A 16,290-nucleotide genomic window follows, 5' to 3' on the forward strand; every position below is an offset into this window, starting at 1 on the left:
TAGGTCCCCCCCCCTTATTGTGAATTTTAGGGCCCCCACCCGCCGCACAGGGGTGGGGGCCGGGGGGGGGACAGTAGGTCCCCTCCCTATTGTGAATTTTAGGGCCCCCACCCACCGCTCAGGGGTGGGGGCCGGGGGGGGGACAGTAGGTCCCCCCCTTATTTTTTATTTTAGGGCCCCCACCCGCCGCACAGGGGTGGGGGCCGGGGGGGGGACAGTAGCCCCCCCCCCCCCCCTTATTGTGAATTTTAGGGCCCCCACCCGCCGCACAGGGGTGGGGGCCGGGGGGGGACAGTAGGTCCCCTCCCTATTGTGAATTTTAGGGCCCCCACCCGCCGCACAGGGGTGAGGGCCGGGGGGGGGCAGTATGTCCCCCCCTTATTTTTTATTTTAAGGCCCCCACCCACCGCACAGGGTGGGGGCCGGGGGGGCAGTATGTGCCCCCCTTATTTTTAGGGCCCCCACCCACCGCTCAGGGGTGGGGGCCGGGGGGGGGAGGAGAGTAGGTCCCCCCCCCCCCCCCCCTTCAACCACTATTGTGGCCGGACAGCATCCCTGTGGGTTCGGGCTTCAGCTGTCAGCTGAAGCCACGCCCACAGCAGTGCTGACAGGCTGTCAGCACACAAAGCGCGTTCACAGTGCTTTGTGTGCTGATAGCCCGTCTGATGCATTCACCCAGAATGCATCGGACGAGAGGCCTTTTTAGGGCCTCTGAACTCGGAAGTCCCTCTGGTGGCCGTCTGATTGACTGCAACAAGAGGTGTTCCAAGCTTCTAATGTAAACACTGCATTTTCTCAGAAAATACAGTGCTTACAAGAAAAAGGCTCCGGGTAGCTGTAGCACTCACCTAAACAACCTCATTAAGCTGAAGTTGTTCAGGTGACTATAGTGTCCCTTTAAATCTGGCAAAAATTATTTTAACTAAGTTCAAACTAAATGTGACTTCCTGTGGGCACTTTGGGCATTTTTATATTTTACTGGCAACCAGTTCCAATGCAGATGACAGCTGTAAAAATCACATGGTGGTGATGACAGCTGTAAAAATCACAATGTTTTTATTAATTACTGTATTGGTTTACAACTGGTGACAATTCTTTGATGGTCATGTCAAAGTTACTCATGTCAAAGTTTGAAAAATGGTATTTAAGTGATAATGATTGCTCAATTTACTATAGCTAGATTTACATGAAAATAATACTAAACGTTTTTGATAATTGTTTTAAACTGAAATGCAATTTAAAAAAATTCACATGCTAGAGACATTATAAGTGTTTCATTAATGGTTTGAAGTAGCTCTTTTCTTTTTAAGCTCAGCTGTATATTGAACATTTTATCTACTGTTTTCTAGTTTCCTGCTCAGTCTTGGAGGCTCCTGATAATGGAAAGAAATTTGGTTCAAAATACCTGATGGATCATGAAGTACATTACACTTGTGATTCCGGATACCAGTTGGTCGGACCTAGCAGTAGACTCTGCCAACAAAATGGAAGCTGGACTGGGGATGTCCCACATTGCAAAGGTGGCTAATATATGACTTAACAATTTTCATACGAGAAATATGTGCTTTATGAATTCAATGTTTCCAAAATTGTAAACATCCATTATAATTGAAAGTAATGCTAGAGTGTTAGGTATTTTACTTCCATTTTCTCCCCTGCAGTGTTGGTCTCTATGGGAAACTGATTCTTGGCTGAGATCATCAAGATCGATGATCTCAGCCAACCCAATGCTTTCCTGTAGGAAAGCATTGGAAGACAAGTGTGCATGAGTGGGAAAACGCTGTGCTGCTCCAGTCAGCTGGTCTCTGAGATCATCTGATAGAAATAACAGAATTTTACTCTGCTATTTCATCGAAAGCGCCTCTAGGGGCTGTCTGAGTGACAGCAACTTGAGGCGCTTAAACCCTGCATTGAAACCACTGCTATTCTGCAGAATGGCAATGTTTTCACTTCCAGGATTAAGGGGGAGGGGGAGGGAGCATGGCACCGAGACCACTTCATTGAGTGTCCATTTAACAGCAAACATTATTATATTATGCACTTTATAAAATAAAAATTACTTATAGGAGATCCATCCTCCAGTCAAACATATCTGTTTCATGCCAGAAGAAGACTTGGAAATTCATGGAGGCATGGACCAATGTATGAACTCGTGAGAACGATCTGCCATCAACTAATCAATCAAGGAGCATGCTGATCAGCTGTTAGCCAGTGTGGGAAGAAGGGGGCAGCAGAGTTATATAACTCTCATTGCATTTAAAAAAAAAACATTCTATGAAAGGAATAAAATATTCTTATACGTTTAATGGAACTTTAATTACTTATTGGTATTGGTAAACAATACCAGTGTGGAAAACTTATTTTAATTGCATCTGTTGTAGGTACAAATACTTTTGCTATTTTCACAGAGCAATAAACAATGATTTATACGTGGTTGTAAAAAATACTAGCAAATGTTCAGGGAAGTTAATATTTTTAAATACTGCCTCTTGCCCATCACTTGTTGGCAAAGAGCGCTATGCCAGGGCATACAGTTCAATGTCGGGAACTGATTGATGGCAAAAAAAACGGCAGAAGCCGTCTACAGATAGTGCCCCTGCACTCCATCACCGATATCCCACCAACAAGTGCTTATTGACAAAATATGGATTGAATCTGGATGTCCTGAGTGCACTGCACTATGCACACCCATCATGATGAACTGATGTAGCTCTTTCTGAAGATATCTTCTCTGGTGCCCCAAAAACAAGACAACTGAGAACAAATTCGGGACAGTAGAAGAAGACCATTATTTGGGAACGTTCCACCTAAACAGGGGCATTTGGAAGGTGTCATTATGTTTATGATAAATTATATATGTTTACTGTATTAGAAGTCATTATATATAAATTTCAACCTGGTGTGACTGAAAAACCGTCATGAGAACTTTTACAAGGATTGCTATGCCCTACAGTTGTGCAACTTCATTTCTTTTGTCCTGGGGTTTCTTTCACACAATCAAATCAATGAAAAAATAGCTTATAGTGTGAAATTATTTTTGGTTTGGCTAGTTTGACCAATAGTTGTTGAACATTTAATTTAATTTAATTTGTCTTTTTAAATGTTTTTGGAATCAGATATGACCAATGAGTTACACCTACATTTTCTTCACCTCACCAATTTTGCACTCATTATGTGGTTAGTGCTGCCTATTTTAAGACAAGAACTTTCTAATTACAAACCTGACACAATTCCCCCTCCCCTCAAAAATCAACATTTCCCTTTCCGTACAATGGAGTAGTGTAGTCGATATAATATTTCTTTTTTTTTTAATTTTTAAAATTCTTTATTTTTGCGCGTGCAAGAGTTAACATACATGCTTGAAACGCCACAATAGCTGTGTCAAGCGCATTAATAACAATCAACTCAGGTCAGAAATATGGCTGTTGGTAGGCTGCACATTTTTACAGTTTTTGAACGTTTGCCCTAAAGGCATTCAAGCAATGCTGTCAAGTATGTTATTACGGTGGCAGCGTAGTTTATGTAATAAGCAATGAGTTGGCTGAGTAATAGCATGTGTGTTCATCCTGCTACTAGTGTGTGCCTTAGCTAGTTGTCTGTGGTGAACATGGCAGTCCGTGTGTCTTACGCGTGAGATCTTCCTGTTAGCCATAAGCGTGAAATGCCATTGAGGGGGGGTCAAGTGGCTTGTGGTCTGTCATGTGAGTTAGTATCCCCTGTAACCCGGGGGAAGGGGGGGTGCGGTTAGGGGTGAACGGGCTCCCTGAGGTATGCTCTCTGTCTGATGGCTATGTGGATGCGGATATGGCTGAAGCAGTGAGACCACTTAGTGTGTATTGTGCTCCGGTGTGTGAGATGAGTTGTGTCACAAGTTTGGTCCCCTTAAGGCCTATCATTATGTGTCTAGGGCATTAATAAAAACAAATATTAAAAACGACAAACAATAAAAGCCAATAATAAAAACATAGAACCAGCAGTTATGGAAGCGGGTTAGTGGAGCATCTTCGACTGTTGTGCACAGATAGTTCCCTCACAGAAGCCCTTAGGGCTAGTCCATGGGCCGGGTAGCCACGGTGATTCGTGGATGGCCTCCTTTGTAGATGAAGATCCGTCTGGGTATGTTTGCTGCGCTTCTCAGTGAGATTTGGAAAAACAAAAACATCAACTCTTAACCAGGGTTACAGTCCGTAGTGCAATGTCCTGCAATGAGTGGTGGGTGCTCGGTGTGGGTGCTCAGCCCTCAAGTGGTAGCAGCTGCATACATGGGTTTCCCTGTTCCCTGTGGGATGCAGGGGATTGTCCTTGGGGGATCCCATCTCGGAGCCGCCACTGTTGTTTCCGGTGCAACGGTGGGTGGCAGCCCCTCCAGAGGCAGGCCCAGCAGGCGCCGCAAGGCGGGTGCTTCTTGGATGTCTGAAATGGAGTAGGTCTTGTTGTCATGCTGTATTTGTAGCGTGCGCGGTGTGCGCCAGCAGTAGTTAATCTGTTTATCTTGGAGCAGTTTGGTGAAGGGTTGCAGGGACCTACGCCACTGCAGGGTTTCCCCAGACAGGTCTGCGTAGAAGGACAGGGTCATAGATTCAAAGCTGTAGGTGGCATATCCCTTCAGGGCTGCGAGGACCGCCATTTTGTCGGTCGAGCTTTTGTACTTCACCACCAGGTCTCGGGAGGTTCCCTCCGGGCTCTCCGGGGTTTCGGGATCTGGAAGGCTGCTTCAAAGCCGGTGTTCCTGGCTTGTTTAGGAGTTAGTACGGTTTCCATGAGCCGCCTTAAGAGGTGTGGGATTTCTTCAGCGGGTATTTCCTCCGGGATTCCGCGGATCTTTATATTGTTGCGGCGCCTGGTGTCCTCCATTGCCGCGAAGCGTTGGTCAGTCTTGGCCTGCTTTTGCTTTAGAGCCTGCAATTCTAGCCTGAGCTCTGTAAAATCTTGTGTTTGCCACGTGTAGGTTACTTCGACCACTTCGATGCGGCTTACCAGGCCCTTGAGGTCTGTGCAAAGCTGTGCGACATCCGCCTGGAGGGTCTTCTGCAAGTCTCCCAGGAGAGTCTTCAACAGCATCGTCGTTACTGGTTCTGCAGTCGCTGGGCTTGGTGCCGGTTGTTGGGGCCTCACTGGAGGTAAGCTAGTGGTGGCTTCCTCTGGGTAGAAATCCCCCGAGGAGTCAGAAAAGTCCTCAATGTCGGTGGCCATCTTGGGGCCGTATGCACCTTGCGCCTGGTGGAAGAGATCCCGTATGCTGGCCCCCTGTTTGGGTTGGTCCGGTTTTTGTTTCTTTGTTTTTCTTCCCATTGCCGTTCTGGGTTGTCTGAGTGCTTTTATCAGTGGTTAGGTGGCCTAAAATCGTTAATTTGCTCTGGGTAGACACGGAGCCCATCTACCCTGCGTCCGTTCAGATCATAATATTTCTTTTAATTGGGCTAAAGTGTATTTTTTTTTTCTTTTTTTTAATTATTACATTACATCCTCTAAAGTATAGTGTTTTTTGTATTTCTTAAATTGTGTATTATCTACCATATTGTTGTTTTAGATCACAGCTCAGGCTTGTGCTCAATGTTTCATTTAAGACATGAATACCTTAGACCTCTAAGAAGAAGAAACTCTCAAAGGGTAATTCCAAAATCCTATTAGTCACAATAATACTGCTGTGCTCTGATATTTTAAATCTGCACCAATGGCCAATTATGGTTACCCAAAAACCCTACCAATGTTCATTGGTATGGATATGATACTAAATTAATCTGAAAAGTGACATATATAATATCCTTCCCTCATGATGAGCTTTCTGTTTATAACATCTTAGGACAATTATGTTCTTCACTTTGTTAGGCTGGCTGGTTACCAAGGTTCTTATCCATTATGCTACTATTGTGATTCCACTAGAAATTCAAGGTCTAGTGGCATCACAATAGTCGATACCCATTATTTTACTATTTCAAAGAAGTGTTACCTCTAATTTATAATATGAAAACAAAATAATATAATACATGAAACTGATAAATGTTTATCATGCTTCAAAATAGTTTCAAGAATAAAAGAAAGAAAGCTAGTGGCAATAATAAGCGAACGTAACCTGAAGATGATTGTTGGAAAATGTTGATATATTGTATAATGTCAGAAAATACCGACTATCTTACCACCAGAGGTGAATAATATTAGCATGTATGGAAGCATATGACATATATACTGCTATCCTGAACATAAAACAAAAGTGAGGAATCTTTTAGTCAGAAATGTGCTACGTAAGTGGTCCAAATGGATTTTATTGAAAATCTTTATAAAAATCATGGTTTATGTGTAACTATCATGTTACGTATTAGAAAGGTGTAATGGAGTAATACGTAATAACAATATGTATTTGTGAAAAATAAGGCTCTGCCATGGCTGTCTTTAACATTGATTGGACCCTGGGCAAGCATTTGCTTGGGCCCTCCTAGACCATGCCCCCCCCCCCCATTTTCTATTGCAAGGGTGGGCAAAAGGTAGATCCCTATCTGTCATGCAACTCCAACAATGCTTTGACAGCTGTAGCTCTACCATTTTCTCATGCATGCAGGGTTCTATGTAGCACTGAGAAGTGTTTGTGTGTTTGAATGTAAGCATGTTTTTGTATAGAGTATGTTTGTGTAAATGTAGGGGTGCTTTGTATGTGGTGTTGGCGTTTAATGGAAGCATGCATTTATGTGTAGTGTTGGTTTTGAATGCAGAGGTATATATATATATATATATATATATATATATATATATATATATATATATAAATGAAGGTAGATAGCACTCCACGGACTTAATCTTCAAATAAAAATTTACTTTTAATGCTCCAATTAAAAATCAACGTTTCAGTCTGGACAATCAGACTTTCATCAGGACAAGCTTGTCCTGATGAAAGTCTGATTGTCCAGACTGAAACGTTGATTTTTAACTTGGAGCATTAAAAGTTAATTTTTATTTGAAGATTAAGTCCGTGGAGTGCTATCTACCTTCATTTCTATATCTTCGCCAGATAAGCACCAGGCAGTGATCATCTTTTACAGTGAGTGCAACACTGTTTGTATATATATATATATATATATATATATATATATATAATATCCAACAAGGTAGCAGCACTCACGGAGTAATTAAAAAAATCCAATCTTTATTAGAACATTTTAAATGAGATCAACGTTTCAGTCCAACATTTGATCCTGAGGAAAGTCCTAGATGTTGGACTGAAACGTCGATCTCATTTAAAATGTTCTAATAAAGATTGGATTTTTTTAATTACTCCGTGAGTGCTGCTACCTTGTTGGATATTCTGGATAATCAAGCCCTGGCTATAGCACCCGGTTCTTAAGGCAATTTACAGCGTGAGTGCAAGAACTTTCTCCTTTTTCTTTATATATATATATATATATATATATATATATATAATTTTGGTGTTTAACATAGAGATGTGTTTGTATGTAGTGTTGACGTTTCAATGCAGGAGTATGTTTGTATGTAGTGCTAAAGTTTGAATGCAGGGGTGTATTTGTGTGTATTGTTGGCGTTTGAATGCTGAATTGTATGCACATATACACTGCTACACACAGATACTGATACACATGCACACTGTGATACGCACACACACACACACACACACACTGAAACACATGCAAATACACAGATATACATACTGACACACGTGCAGCTATAAAGACACATATAGACACACTGACACACATGCAGTACAGACATACCGATACACATACAGACAAAGAGATTCACAACCTGACTCATGCAGATACACAGACACACAGAAACAAACACTGGCACACACGCAGATACTCTGACACACACACTGACACACATGCTGATAAACTGACTACATACAGATACACACAGTGACGACATACAGATACACACACACATACATATACACATATACTGACAGACATAATTACACACAGACACATATACTGACAGGCATACTGACACACACACACACACACACACACACAGATACATAAACTGACATACTGATACACATTGTCAGACATACTGCCACACACCACAGACATACATATTGAAACACATTCTGACAGACATACTGACAGACAGACATACTGATACACATAGTGATACACAGATTGATAGACATACTGATACACAGACTGACAGACATACTTACACACACATTGACAGACATACTGATACACAGACTGACAGACATACTTTCACACACATTGACAGACATACTGATACACACATTGACAGACATACTGACACCCACATTGACACACACTGACAAACTGACACACACACAGACACTCGCTGACATTCATACTGACACACACACTGACAGACACACTGACACACAGACAGACAGAGATACTGACACACACAGTGACAGACATACACAGTCAGTATGACAGCCACTAAAAGCATGTTAACCCTGCAATGTAAGCATTACTGTTCCAGTGAATTGGCAATGTTTTACAAAGAAAAGTTAAAACGACAGGGGACATGGCACCCACAACACTTCATTGAGATGAAGTGCTATGGATGCCTTTAGTATCCGTTTAGTTACATCTGACTTACAGTAAGAATGCACCAACTAAAACTGTATTGCTCTCACATATAATTCACTTTACTCGTTGATAAAAGTACAGTACTAATTATGTGGATTTATTTTTTCACCAAAAAATCCCACAAAACATCAGTAGTTGTTTAAAGGTTTAACTCTATTATTATTATTATTGCGATTTATATAGCGCCAATAGATTCCGTAGCGTAACTCTACATTGCCTGCCAAGGTCCAGGGTTTGTCACCAGCACTAAGCACCTTGGAGTTACCTGACATACCCTGTACATGAGCCATTTAAATTCCCGCTGGGACCTGGCTTTAGCAGGACTCCTCAGTAATGAGTCAGTCCAGCAATAGCTGCCGCTGTTCTAGTCAGATGATTCTTTAGCGCCAGACATGAGGCAGTCCAGTAATACTTGGTCTTAAATTTCCCAGTAATATGGAAGCTGTTACAGTCATCAGATTTCTCTTCTTTATCTGTAACTTCTGTATTTGGTACATGCTGGGATATGTGATCTCCATGTGGACAAATCATAGTAACATCAATGCCTTCACCTGGAAGACTACAAATAACCCAGATAAATAACCTAAATAGCCTAAAAGTTGTATACTTTTTTTTGCAAATGACACATCATGATGGGGATAATTATTTTTGAAAGCTGCTGTTATGATCCAAATTTGACAAGGGCCCCTATTCGTATTATGATCCAAATTTGCCATGGGTCCAGTAATTTACCTTTCAAGATTTCCAGTCTGAATTTCGAAACTGGAAGGTATAACTTCTCAAAACACTGTGAAATTAAAGTTGGGGGATATTTCACGTACTTAGGGATGTAGCTAAATTCTAACCTTTTTTTTCCTTCTGTGAAATCCACGTGAGGTGTACAATTTTTACAGTATAAATGTTGTGTAACAATATGTTTTGACAAAGATTAGGGATAACATGGTTACATTAAAAAGTGCCCATAGGTAAATACTTAGGGTGATCAACATTCTGAAAATGTATACCTTTGTGTATGGTTTTGGATTTGGTGACCAATAATAAACATATAGCCCCAGCATTTCACATTTTGCAATTGTTTAGTTATCAGTAATTGCCTACTAGCAATATTTGTCTCATAATGTCCAAACATTGATTGACATCCAAGACATATAAAGCAATTCCTCAATCAGGGCATATAATTGAATCCAACTACAAAATATTTTTCTTAAGCAGCACTAATTGTGTATAAGTTGTTGTAAGAAAAAAGCTGTAAAAAATGTTGGGTTTTTTTCAGTTTTGTTTTGTTTTGTGCTTTCGCTCCTCATTTTTCATCAGAGTTATATTGTTTTATATATTCACATACACTATATAATATGTATGGGTGAACTTCATGAGAATGAGAAAGTGTGAAAATATGATAGAAGAAACAATTAGCAAGAGTTAAAAAATTGCCTAAATGGTCACAAACACACAGAAAACCGCAATCACTAAGGGGTTACCACCACAACATTTCTGGGACCAACATTAATGTATTTAATTTTAGAATATGTATGCATTAACATATAGATAGACAGATAGAATAACAGACAGACAATCCTAGGCAGGGCTGATAGATAGATAATCCTAGGCAGGGCTGATAGATGGATAGATAGATAGATAGATAGATAGATAGATAATCCTAGGCAGGGCTGATAGATGGATAGATAGATAGATAGATAGATAGATAGATAGATACATAGATAGACAGATAGATAATCCTAGGCAGGGCTGATAGATGGATAGATAGATAGATAGATAGATAGATAGATAATCCTAGGCAGGGCTGATAGATGGATAGATAGATAGATAGATAGATAGACAGACAGATAGATAATCCTAGGCAGGGCTGATAGATGGATAGATAGATAGATAGATAGATAGATAGATAGATAATCCTAGGCAGGGCTGATAGATGGATAGATAAATAGATAGATAGATAGATAGATAGATAGATAGATAATCCTAGGCAGGGCTGATAGATGGATGGATAGATAGATAGATAGATAGATAGATAGATAGATAATCCTAGGCAGGGCTAATAAATAGATAGATATATAGATAATCCTAGGCATGGCTGATAGATGGATGGATAGATAGATAGATAGATAATCCTAGGCAGGGCTAATAGATAGATAGCTAGATAGATAGATAGATAGATAGATAGATAGATAGATAATCCTAGGCAGGGCTGATAGATGGATAGATAGATAGATAGATAGATAGATAGATAATCCTAGGCAGGGCTGATAGATAGATAGATAGATAGATAATCCTAGGCAGGGCTGATAGATAGATAGATAGATAGATAGATAATCCTAGGCAGGGCTGATAGATGGATAGATAGATAGATAGATAGAAAGATAGATAAACATACAAATGTATAAAACCTGTGCTAGTTGAACATATTTTCACAACTTGTAAACTTTATAAATCTAGCTATAATAAATACAATTCGAATCTTAGGGAACTCGCCTTACTCAGAGAACGTATGCATTGCTATACTTTATTATGGTTTATATTACAGCTTTTATTTTTGAGGGACAATGCAGCCAGAATGCCTACCGAGCATGTTGTGTACTCTTTTTGCGCACTTGACAAGGTAACTTCATAATTTCTACCATTCGTGCTGGTATAAAATAACAGCATGAGCCAGTGTAATACATAGATGCCTGAGATTGCATGCACATGTTACTGGACCCTTCAGTTGGTCACACTTACATAGTAAATGGCACCTTAGGATTTAAGGTCATGTCATGAAAGACCTTAACCATTTTTCCCCCAACAGTGTGAAATTACCACATATTCTTATGATAAAATAAATAAACATTGCACTCTTCTCTACAAGGCTCGAGAGTGATCTCGTCATCCTCAACATATAAATCGCATTAATAAAATAATGGTTAATATATATCTTTAAACGCTGTTCTCTGCCTTTCATGTTCTCTCCATATCACACATTGCTGTCTCCAGTCTTTTCCTGCCCTCATCCACCACTCTCACCCTTTATGCTGCACACACAAATTTCATGCTTTTTGTCATAATGTGTTGGCATTGCTTCAAATGTTAGGCAGTTGTGCTGTGCTTAAAGTAATGTTCTATTTTTACACGAGAATGTGATATTTTGTAGAAGTCACATTATATCAATTTCATGTTTTATTTTTCTAAATTCATTGCATCATATTTTTTTTTACAAAAATACAGTACAAAATTTAAACATCAGAAATAATGAATGTTGTTGTAATTACCTTTGTTTAAATGTATGCGGTCATTTAATATATATTCCAACAATTATCTCTCCAGGCCCCCCAGACACACACAGTCCATTATCAAGCAGTGTCTCCCTTCTATGCTTCCTAAAAACGACTGTGTCTGCCACAGAAGACATGGGCAAATTATATAGAACATATGTCCATGCACCCAAAGGGAACAAACTAAATACACTCTGTTTTAAATACAGTAATTTATTTAAATACATTATAAGTTTTATATTTCTGTAGAACCTTTCTTTCATTGGTTACACCTTGCACCATTACCATTTCGGTGGTTTAAAGTGGTCATGGTGGTATCTGGAGTCTGTATGTGCATCTTTTTACTTTGAAACGCTGCACATACTGAGTTTAACTCCACTGCTCCAGGAGGTGTAGCTCCACCTCCAGCAGCATCACTAGTGTGTCACTGACCAGCACAAAGCACAGAGTTCCTGGGCTGGCTAATGCCAATTTGGTGCATATTTATATGCAGAGTTACATTCATTGGCTGAGACCGGTCATCTGATGCTCACAGCCAATAAATGGGGGCGTCATCACCATCTGGCTTGTGCAGCTCTGCAGAAGTTGGATACACGTCAACAGACCTGCAAGGACCATAGATGCCCTGCGGGCACCCAGGTAAGAGGGCAAACCATTGCAAAACTGCTTGTCCTATTACCAGGTAATGGCCAGGGTACTCCTCACAATATAACTATCAGAGTTGTTAAAATGCTTGGAGTAACACTTTAACTAGGCTTTATATGGTACTTATGCTATCAATATGTTATGAGCTTTCAATCATTTCTTGGATGTGGCTCAGAGACACTAAAATGTTTGAGAACCACAATATATAGAATGGTTCGTTGTCATTAAAGTTGGCTAAATTCAGTGGATAGTTTACATTTTGAACTGCTGCTTTGGCTGTGGATATCAGCTCACACTAACATCCCGATCCCAGAGGTATGCACAAATGTTCATTTAATCTAAACATCTTCCCATGGAGACTCATTCATAACAAAGAGAAGAATGTAAAGTTATTGCTTTGATGCAAGATCAGTGATGACATATGATAGAATCTTGAGTGGAGTTACATTTCAGACTGTCTCTATCTCCACTGAGACCTTTTGATACATTGTTTTGTTATATTTAGGTTTCTACATAATTTAGAAATGATGAGTTCTGGTGTAAAACGAGGACATTTGCTTTAAACAATGTACAAGGACATGCACCTTCTTCTCACAGTACACTCTCTGGATCTTCTACAAACTGTATGAAAAATATACATCTCACATGTTAAATAGGGATACTAGCATTTTATTTGGCTACACAGTGCCTAGCTCAGCACTTACCTTGAAAAATACACTATGCACGAAGAAAAGCATCTAACATAGAACAACATAATAATTGGCAATTTGACTAAAACCATTTGTCATCAGAGCAGATGATCACAATAAATTGATTGCCACCATCAAAATGGCATTGATTATACGGGTTTTATGGTGAAAGTTGGGACTTTGAAAGGTTACAGTAAAGTTAGTGTTAGGACATTAGGGCTAGGAAACAAAGCTTAGGATTAGACTTTATGGATAGAGAAAAGGCTTAGAAATGTAGGATTTATCTATAAGAATTATAGGTTAGGATTAGGATAGAGGCAAAATTTAGAAAAGCTACCTATGAGGCAGTGAAAAGGAGAACTTCCCGATCAATGGCATTTTCAGGAAGGCATATCAAACCATCCTTCATATCCAACTGGTACGTATTTCTGCCTCCGGTGTCATTTTCAAAAGATAAAATAAGCTGTAAATATTTTCTATTTAACTAAAACCGCCAAACCAGCAGGCATAACTAAAGAAGAATTTTTTATTTCCCCCGATAGCACTTTGAATTAAATATGAAATCATTTTCTAATGCCAGTTGCCTTTGAAACACAATCTAACACATAAATATTATCTGCCACGGAAATAAATGTGGGCAGACTGGCATTCTGTTACTAAAGTCTTGCGTGCTAAATCCTATAAATGATTTTGTCAAGAGATAAAAATAAGAGAGTATTCAGTGCAGATAAAATATATAAAATAAGTCTTGTGATTTCCAGAGAATTGATTGGCAAATGTTCCTTTTATTTGAAGAAGTAACAAATTGACTGTTTTATACCACCTGTAGATTTTTGGAATCTGTGGTTCTCTTTGTCGTTGTAATCTAATGCCATCCTTAGTCATATTTGCCCACCTGTGTTTAATCTTGCCAACAAAGGAACACAGATTGACATATGTGGACAAGCAATTTTAAGGACATACAGGTTAATGTTCTAGGCTTTTTTGTTGATTAGCTTCATGGTCTATTTGTCCATAGCTATGTAGACTATGCTATTGATGGTGGAATGAATCTGTCTTTTGGCAGGAGATAGCCATGTGGCATTCATTGGCTTTATCTTTATAGAAATTCCTCAGCCACAAGCAACGGTAATAGAATATAATATTTTGTGAGAAACTAGAAATAGAAACATTAGTATCAGGGGAAAGTAGAAAAGAAGAAAAATAATGCATTTCACAGATGTCTTTTTTTTCAGAGGTTTAAATTCAAAACAAGATGTTACCAGATGAACTTGTTTTTACCCTGATTTTGAAATTATATTTGTTGTTCATCTTCAGTATTGCTCAACAGTAGCAATGCAGCTCCGCAAAGCAAAGAGTATGTTATGTTAACTATGTAAGTCATGTTCATTGACCTTAGTAACATTTTTATCAAAAGTTTTCTTTTGTAGAGGTCCTGTATTCACCATTTACTACCAAGTGCTGGCAGTTTTTTCAGTATGTGACAATGGTATCTTAGAGAAATAAAATCCATAACAGCTTGTTTTAAAAAATGCAAAACCTTTACAAGCAGCAAAAACTAAAATTTCATAATTGATACAATATAGCAGGCAGGGATCCCAAAGAAACCAGTATCAAAGATAATATCACAAAGTAAATTGAAAAAAAAAAGGAAAAAATATGTTGGAATTGCAAGGTTCAATAGCTAAGACTCAAATAGTAAAATGGGCTATTACCCTATACCTTGGATCATTTAGTTTTATTAAATGTATTATCCCACATTTCCTAAGCTCTCATCGAAGCATCTCTCCTATCAGATAGATAGTAGGCCATCATCTCGTATGAAATGTTTAAGGATACATCTAATGCCCACTAAATAGTGCATTAGATCCTACTCATTGGGATCCTGGAGGAATGTTTTGTCTTCTTGGTATTTATTAGACTGGGGGCTCGTTGTTCACTTTGCTCTTGGAACTTTGTGGATATGTAGTAACTTGAGTATTTCCATGGGACTAGGCTTGGGTTTCGCTGAAGCTAGAAACTACATTTGAAACTGGAACGTTGGAGACTGCACTGTTCTGTAATATTAAACCCTCTCACCATGACATATGGGGTTAGGGAAACAATTGGAAGGAGAATATGTTTTAGGGATATGCATGGGCAAAAAAATTGGTTCAGCACTTCCGAAATTCGGGACTTCGGCAATTCGGGACCTCGGCGATTCGGGAATTTGGCAACTCGGGACTCGGTTTGGCAATTCTAAAATGTGGGACTTCGGCAAGTCCCTAATCCTAAGCCCTACCCTTAACCCTACCACTAACCCTAACCCTACCTCTAACCCTACCCCCCCACCCCACCCCTAACCCTACACCCAACACTACCCCCTAACCCAAACCCTACCCCCAACCCAAACCCTACCCCTAACCCTATCCCTACCACTAACCCTAACTCTACCCCATAACCCTAAGGGGTAGGGGTTAGGGAAAGGGGTAGGGTTAGGGTTAGGCGTAGGGTTAGGCGTAGGGATAGGGGTTAGGGCTAGGGTTAGGTGTAGGGTTAGGGTTGGATTCCTGTCATTATTCCCGTAATTTTCCCTCCTTATCTTGTATTGCCCCTTTTCAGAAATCCGAAGCAGTTCGGCACTTCTGAAATTCGGCACTTCGACAATTCGGTTCGGCGCTTCGGCAATTTGGTTCAGCTCAGCACTTCCGAAATTCGGCACTTCTGCACTTCCGAAATTCAGCATTTAGGCAATTCTGACATTCGGAAGCATCCAAATGTCCGAAGTACCGAAATTCGGCCGAATTTACATTCGGAACCAAACGAATTGTACATGTTTCCCTTTTCTAAGAGTTGATAATGGGGACCATGCTGAACATTTACTTAACTGGACACTCCATGCATAGGATAATGCAAGAGGAAAATACACTTCCGTCTACCGTCTACCAGCTAAGTTTTATTTAAATTTTAATCCCTATTATTTTTATTTATGTTTTTACAATATGCTCATGCTGCTATATTTCTTTGAGCACACTAAAGTTGCTTGGGAGTTATTTGGGCTTGTGCCAATTTAAAATAGACCAAACCTTCTTGAGAAGAACTTTGTCAAAGGGTTTAATTCAAAACGCAATTTTTAGTGAATTGTTCAGGAAATGTAAG

The 16,290-nt window shown here is 39.7% G+C and overlaps 1 protein-coding gene across 1 annotated transcript in view; it reads left to right on the forward strand.

Annotated features, from left to right (window-relative positions):
- FBLN7 (fibulin 7) overlaps positions 1-16,290 on the forward strand; it is a 163,825-nt gene that overhangs the window by 122,127 nt on the left and 25,408 nt on the right. The window contains exon 3 of the mRNA XM_063443677.1: positions 1,350-1,520. Coding sequence (XP_063299747.1) covers positions 1,350-1,520 — 171 coding nt within the window. The remainder of the gene's footprint in view (positions 1-1,349; positions 1,521-16,290) is intronic.

This window comes from Pelobates fuscus, chromosome 2, assembly GCF_036172605.1.
Source record: "Pelobates fuscus isolate aPelFus1 chromosome 2, aPelFus1.pri, whole genome shotgun sequence".
In the NCBI taxonomy this organism is placed as follows: Eukaryota; Metazoa; Chordata; class Amphibia; order Anura; family Pelobatidae; genus Pelobates; species Pelobates fuscus.